The sequence below is a fragment of the Lissotriton vulgaris genome, chromosome 1_2 (genome assembly GCF_964263255.1).
Source record: "Lissotriton vulgaris chromosome 1_2, aLisVul1.2, whole genome shotgun sequence".
In the NCBI taxonomy this organism is placed as follows: Eukaryota; Metazoa; Chordata; class Amphibia; order Caudata; family Salamandridae; genus Lissotriton; species Lissotriton vulgaris.
Window position 1 is genome coordinate 211,385,886 of NC_141686.1, and position 8,079 is coordinate 211,393,964.

The 8,079-nt window shown below is 42.0% G+C and overlaps 1 protein-coding gene across 1 annotated transcript; it reads left to right on the top strand.

Annotated features, from left to right (window-relative positions):
* Positions 1–492: 492 nt before the first annotated feature.
* On the top strand, positions 493–1,428 carry LOC147735006 (olfactory receptor 5J3-like). The gene has a single exon (XM_086953737.1). The coding sequence runs from the start codon at positions 493–495 to the stop codon at positions 1,426–1,428; it is 936 nt and encodes a 311-aa protein (XP_086809863.1).
* Positions 1,429–8,079: the final 6,651 nt, after the last annotated feature.

Below are 8,079 nucleotides of genomic sequence, written 5' to 3' on the forward strand. Positions count from 1 at the left end.
TAAGACCTGACAGCAGGAGATTCTAACTTGCTAAGACCTTACAGCCATTGGTGAAGCAATCTTAAGTTCCTTTATTTCTATTGCCCATCCTTCCAATGTATCACAGCATATAATTAAGCAATATATTGATGACTTGCAATGTCTGTATAATGTTCCTTTAGGGATAGTTTAACCCACAGTTCATACTACAGACCTTTCCTTTGCTTACAAGCTAATCATAGCTGGTGATAGCATTCCAATTTTGTTATTTTACACTTTATTGAGAACACATTGTTCTCTGTTAGTCCCATTAAAATGACACTCACAATCTATTTTGTACTCACCCAGGACTTGTAGATCACAATTTTTAAACTACCACTTAATAAGGATTTTACTCTCTCTTGAAAGTCTCTAGTTTGTTTGTTAGATATGACATAGCTTACCATCAGTGCATAATGATTATGACATTGTTATGCAGATGCTACTCGTGCCCAGCAGAATCCATTTTGAAATATGCATTTAAAAAACCAGACGTCACTGAAGGATTTCATCCTCTTAGGACTCACTGAAGACCAACACCTCAAGATTCCACTCTTTGTGCTCTTCACTCTGGTTTATTTAATCACCCTACTAGGGAATATTGGCATAACATCATTGATTATTATCTCTCCTCGTTTGCATACTCCCATGTACTTTCTGCTCACTGCCTTGTCTTTTGTGGATCTCTGCTACTCGACTGTGATAACCCCCAACATGTTGGCCAACTTTCTTTCAGAAATACAAGAGATTGACTTTCACAGATGTCTGGCACAACTGTTTTTCTTTATTACCTGTGGAAGTACCGATGGTCTTATCCTGGCGATAATGGCCTATGACCGGTACAACGCTATTTGTAACCCATTACACTATCCTACTCTAATGACCACAAAGGTTTGCATTTCTCTAGTAATCACAGCAATTACAGTTGGTTCAGTTAATTCCCTGATACACACTCTTTGCATGTTCAGACTAAAGTTCTGTGAAGATAACTTGATCGACCACTTCTACTGTGACATTCCTCCCCTGCTGAAGATCTCCTGCTCTGACACTACTGTAAACGAGATTGTACTGTTCACCGTTGCTGGTTGTGTAGAAGTTGGTTCTCTTTCCGTTGTCCTCATCTCATATACTTATATTATCTGGACAATCATAAAGATACAATCCTCTGAAGGTAGACAAAAAGCCTTCTCCACCTGTGCCTCCCACTTGGTTTGTGTCACTATGTTCTACACTCCAGTGCTTTTCATGTATCTACGACCCAATTCCATCTACTCTGTGGGTCAGGACAAAGTGGCATCCGTGTTTTACACAGTTATAATCCCTATGCTCAATCCCATGATATATTGCCTCAGAAATAATGAAGTCAGAGGATCTCTTAAATCATTAATACAAAGAATGTATTTGCATTGATAAACATTCTGATTAGACTTAACAATTACTTTTTAAGTTTTATGAAGCAGCAGTAGATTCAAGGATGATTTGTAATGATACATTTTCCAACCTCACAGGTGCAGGATCTGTTTATAAAATTAATGCTACTATGTTGATAGCATGGCTTACATATTTTCATGAACAGTTTCCAGCAGTGAAAATTCATTTTTGTACTTCCTCCACAAATAATTGGAATGGCAGCTTCCACAAACTTAAATACCAAGGACATGACTCTGCCACTCTGTCTCTCTTCTTATGTTTTTCAAGAATATCTGCTGGGAGCATCAGATATTTAAAAGACTGGAGAGAATTTAAGTAACATGTCCTAGATGGCTCTAAGCTTAACAACAATAACTGGCATACCTTTGCAATATTTTTTCGTAACCAAGTCACAGTACTTTAGAGTGAAACACTTTTAATTACTGTAATCAAAACACTCAAGGAATACGTACCTCAAGCAAATGTTCACTAACACTTCTCCAAGGGGCTTGGAAATAGTTATACCAGAATATGGTCACTGTCTCTCCAGAATACACCAAACACAAAAGTGATGCTTGCAAAAAGTCCAACTACTGGCAAACTCTATGGGTGGCATTCTAACCCATTGTTCTTTCTCCAAACCAAGCCACCTCAGATTAGACCCTTGTCAGCTTCATTGGTAAGAAGATGTTTAAGTGATTTCTTGGTTTGATGTCCAGCAATGCAATGCTTCTGATCTAAGAGGCATTAATAGGTGGGTTGGGTGCTGTTCAGTAAACTTGTAAATCTCTGGAGGAAAGAGAATATACCTACAAATTTTTAAATCAATCACTCAGGTATCTTGTAAAGCACAACCGCTCACCGATAAAGGTCTCAAGGTGCTGAGGGGGGTGGGGGAGGGGATCTGCGGTTCCTTTGAAGAGCCAGGTCTTGAGGTTCTTTCTGAATTGTCGCAGCAGTGGTGATTGCCTGAGGTGCAGAGGCAAGGGTTTCCAGGTCTTCTCAGCAAGGTTGGGAAAGGATCTTTCTTCAGCCGTGGTCTGATGGTTCCAAGGGATGGTGGCTGGACCAGTTGGGTGGAGCTGAGATGTCTGTTGGGATTGTAGAAGAAGAGGCAGTGATTGAGGTATGCATTCCAACATTGTGGGGGGCTTTGTAGCTGTGCGTGAGGAGCTTGAAGGTAATTCTTTTGTTGATAGGTAGCCAGTATAGGTCTCTCAGGTTGCCGATGATGTTGCTGCAGCATGGAATGTTCAGGATGAGTCTGGCAGAGGCATGCTGGATATTCTCAACTTTCATTAGGAGTTTCTGGGTAGTGCCGGCGTGGAGTGTGGACCATTTGCTTGAAGTAGGTGGTGGTTCACTTGGAGATCTTATAAAGTAGAGAGCGTGTAGAAGCAGGAGGACAAAACCGCATTGATGTGGCAGTTCATGCAGAGCAAGGAGTCCAGGATGATGCAGAGCTTTTGTGAATAGTCCATGGGTGTGGGGCGGGTTCAGAGCGCTGCTGGTCACCAGATGTCATCCCAGATAGAAGGGGTGGAGACCAGGATGAGGATTTCAGTCTTGTCTGAGTTAAGCTTGAAGCAGCTGTCCTTCATCCAGGTGGCAAAAGTTTTCATCTCATCGTGGAAATTGCTGTCGGTTTGTATGTGAGGGAGAGAATCAGCTGGGCGTCATCAGCATAGTAGAAAATGTTGAGTCTGTGGCTTTAGGCGATGGCTGCAAGTGTGCAATATAGATGTTGAAGAGGACGGGGCTCAGGGAGGATCCCTGAGGCACTCTGCATCAATCTCTGTGGGTTTTGAGTTGAACGGTGGAAGTCTGACTTTCAATGTTTGGCCAGTGAGGAAGTAATAGATCAATTCTAGGGCTTTGTTACCAGTGTCATAGAGTCTTATGCAGAGGTGGGAGACAGTTTCAAAGGCAGGTGTATAAGAGCAGCAGTATTGCTCCGGATAAGGAGGGTGTGCATCTCATTAGTAGAGGTGAGGAGAGCTTTCTCTGTGCTGTGGTTGCTTCTGAGTTGTGTGTTGACGGCTTTCTTGATGACTTTGACTGGGAAGGGGAGCACAGAGATGGGCTTGTATTTCTTGTGATCCGTCGGGTCAGAAGAGGGTTTCTTCAGCAGGGGGTTGATATCTGCATGTTTCAAGTCTTATGGGAAGGTAGTGGACTCATTGGAGCAGCTGATGGTGCGGTAAAGTTCAGGTGAGATTGAGGTGCTGGCTCTGTTGAAGATGTGGTGAGGGCTGGGATCTCAGGGGGCTCTGGAGTGTATTCTCTTCATGATCCTGAATGTGTTGTCAGAGATGAGGGTGGTCCAGTTGGGCATGGTCTGCTGGGGTCTGAAACCAGTGGGTGTGGAGGATGCAGGTGCAGTTTGTGGGTCTTAGGTTGAGAAACTGTCATAGATCTCCTTGACCTTGCAGTGGAAAAAAGTGGCGAGGTTGTCGCAGAGGTCTTGAGAGGGGCAAACGTCTGCTGTCTCTGTGCTAGGTTTTGCTAATTCTTTGACCACGGCTAACTGTTCTTTGCTGTTGTGTTCAATGGCATTGATGCATTTCTGTATGGCTGCTTACTTTGTTGTTCTGATGAGGTGGTGGTGTGTGGCGACAGCGGTTTTGATGGCTGCGTGGTCTGCGAAGATCTTGCTGCTCCTTAATCTTCTCTCGAGTCATCTGCAGGTGTGCAGGGGAAAATAAGCTGGCTTTCTAAAGGGTTGCTTGCCTGAGGTCTTCCTGAGGGGAGTCAGTGTGGTGATCCAATAATGGAGCATGCGCTGTGGATGTCAGTGGTGAGGTTTTGCTAGGGGAGGTGGTGAGCTGGTCTCCGGTGACCTTGTTCCAGCTTCTGTGAAGATTGCAGTGGGCATCGTGGCATATGGTGGGTTTTCTGAAGAAGTGGGCACAGTAGTGATTGGTCCAATGTGGCTCGGAGGTGTGTCTGATGGAGATGTTGCTGCTTGCAGAGAAGATTCGGTTGGACGTGAGTTGTAGATGGGACCAGTTGTTTGTGTCTGATGGTGGCAAGGTTCTCTAGTAGGGATGAGGTGTTGTGGTCATCGAAGTTGTCCAGGTGGAAATTGAGGTTGCCGAGGAGGATGTAGTCCTAGGTGAGAGCATGGTAAGCAATGAAGTCGGCTATGGGATTTCTGTAGGCAAGTGTGCCGCAGAGGGTGGTGTTCAGATTGGACTGGATCTGGAAGTGGAGGTACTCCTTGTTAGATGAATGGTCATCAGAGCTGGTTGTGAGGTGGAGGGTATTTTTGTATACAATGGTGATGCCTCCTCCCGGTCAGTAGATGCAGTTCTGGTGGATGATTTTGTAGCCATCAGGGATGTCGATTACGATGCCAAGACTAAGGTGAGTTCATTCAGGTTTCCATAAAGTAGGTGACATCAAGGGAGGTTGAGTTGTGCAGGTCCCAGATCTCCACGGCATGTCCGGGTATTCAGTAGGATGCATCCTGAGGAGGTTGGGTCTGGTTCTTGAGGGTCTTGTGGTTGGCGGGTCTGGTGTGCTAAGAGAGGAGAAGGGCAGTTGCAGCAAATGGACAGGTCGCTTGTGTTCTTTGGTGATGTAAGGTGTCAGGCAGTAGACCATCCAGGGTTGAGTGTATGGAAGGTGCTGGAGTCATAGCGGGGATTGTTCAAGGACCAGGGTCTTGGCTCTGGCTCTGGGTGCAATCCAAGCACAGTTGGGCACAGATAGGCTTGCCTTTTTGTGCGCCAGAAATGCTGCTGCATTGCGCTGCTACTAAGTAATGTTTAGGGAGGGCTGGACAGCTGGGAGGCGAGAAGTGGGAAAAGAGCTCTCAAGGGGGAGGGCATGGGGGACGGCCAGTGGCAAGGGCACAGAAAGGGGAAAAAAGCCTCAAGAAAGTGGAGAAATTAGAGAAAGTGAAGCAAGGATATATAAAAGAAAAGTAAAAAAGAGAGGAGGAGCAAAGATGCTATAAGCAGAAAAACACAGGGCAGAGTGCAACAGCTGAGCTGAGATGCTCTCCACCGGACTACCACAGATAAGGGCCTTGATCTAAAGAACTGAAAGTTCATGGTCAACAACTACCAGGTAGAGCTGTGCAGGGAGCGGAGCAATTTACTGAAATGTCTTTTTTTTAGACATCTGGCTTTAAATGTGTGTCAGACTGCCATGTAAACTTAGATTTCATGTCTAAAGTTAGACTTCAGGTCTGAGCCTGGAACTCTAGGTGTAAACTTATACTTTAGGTCTAAAGATAGACAACAGGTCCAAAGTCAGACTTTAGGTCAAAAGTCATACTTTAAATCTAAACTAAGACTTTAGGTCTGAAGTTAGAATTCAGGTCTAAGTTTAACTTGTAAATTTGGCCCAAAAATGTTTGGTATTTTGTTTACCTCCTTTGAAGTGTGCCCCAAATGTTATACACAAAATCCCAGCAGACCTGTCAAGTAGAAATTGACACTGGTTTGACACTGTAATGTCAAACAGGATGCTCTCAGCCCCACTCCTTTGGTCACTCTAAATCACTTCTCGGGCAGCTATCCCTCTCACTGGGATTGGTGCCTGAACAACCAGAAGGATATAGAGAGGAAGGTCCAGGTGTGAACTACATTTGACTATGGAAGTGGAGGGCCTCTTGAAGTGTACCAAGATTGTGGGCACCTTTACAGGCCATCATGTAAAGGGGAGAAAAACACCTCCCCATACCCAAGGCTCATTGTCAATGTCCAGGAAACAGTTCATATCATAGTACAGGGTACCGATTGAGCTGTATAGCGACAGTTGAAAGCTTACAGAAATGCCTTCAGAGGTTTAAAGCAGGCAAAAGATACATTTTCTAAAATAACCTTACTGTAATAGTTAGATACAATTCAACTTCACCATAAGATTAGATTTTTATTACTATTAAAAAGAGTCCTTGAAATTTTTTTTCGAGCTGTTCTCAATCTGAAATTACCATTATAATTTATTATACCACAATCCATTATTTCCCTCTGGAAGTCACAAGTTTGCCACATTCGAAATAGCTGTTATGCTTTTTCACTATAAGGACATGTGGAATATCAAACTTCTACATGTCTTACCTTTAAATATCATGCACCCTTCTCTATGGGCAAAAGCACATTAATTAAGGATGAATTATTATTTAAACGAAAGTTTAGGCCTGACTAAAGTGTTTCTTTTTACAAGTCAAATTGGCAGCTTAAATCAATACAGCCAGGCTACTGATTGAAGGCCTACAATCATGGTTGCACTTTCAGTGCAGTGGGTGGCACAATGAGCTCAGAAGCTCATTGGTGATATTAACCTTAAAGGGAAGCTGGGTACATTGTGGGTATCATATACTAGGGACTTTTAGTTAAGTTAAAAATGCGAATCAAGAGTACATGAAAGGAGGAGCACAAGCATGTTGCTACTGGATAGCAGGTGTAAAAATGGAGATATAGCCCTAGAGGTTTTTCTTGGGCTTTAGCACTCTATTAGCTTCAGTTAGAAATACAGAGGATATGTGGCCCACATAGTTCCTACAAGTTACATGGAAATAATAAATATTTTATAATGAACAATCCCACCAAAGACCCAGTCAGAAAAGCATTTTGTTTGTGGGCTACTGAAAAAAACATCCTTCATAGATGGATGTACACAAGAAATCCATACTATATTTAAAATCAATTTAATTGAATATTACAAACTGGTTCAAATGCAGATGATGTGAAAAAGCATAATTGCAGTTTTAAAGATTATGTTGAAAATAATGTTTCAATGTATGTAAAAATGATTAAAATTGGCAACATACCAGATAAAAATGTATAGATCACCTTTTGATGGAATTTCATGTTTTTTTTCCTGGCTTTTGACTATTTTAGCACCAACATTCAAAATGAAGCAATGTTTTCTCAATCTGACCGCTTGATTTGGGAAGAAGGCCATTCTTTGTCATTATCATGCCATTGTTCATTGAAGAAACAGATACATAGTAACAGAAAGCATCCATGTCTGACCTTCGCACAGATTATTTATGCATTTGACGCTACCTCAGAATGTCTTAGGCTACACTCTTAACAAAAAGACCCATGCACAGATGTTCTTTGCTATTTCTTAGCATTATTATAGAAAAAAGCTTTGTGATTAGTGATGTAACATGTGAATATAAATTGTATTTTATTGCACATTTGCCTAAACTTGTTGTATTTCCCTCTATAAAACATATTGCAGAAATACAAAACATATCAACTTATAAAAAAAGAATAATTTTCCTATGACAGTGTGTCATAAAAAAATGAAAAAAACAATGACTTTCTAGGTGATCATTTGCAGACAAATGTATATTGAAAGGAATGCTCACTGAGGAGTTTCAGAAGCAAGGACAAAATATGACTGTACCACATTTTATATAGATTCTCTATGTCACTCTTAGAGAAATGTAGCTCTGTCTATTTTGGGTTTTTTCTATGTTCCTAAAAAGCTTTGTTTTCGCTAAATGTAGTTTGGCTGGTGAGAAGAAGTCTAGAGACTGTAGGGATTCTTAGAAGTATGCCTTGGATCATGTTTTTGCCAATATTGAAGATGAAAATTTTAGAAGGCGGGAAAGGCACAGCAATTGGTTTTTGGATTTTGGAATTAAGATTAAGGTTGTGGTTATTCATGAAGACTATTGGGCCTAAT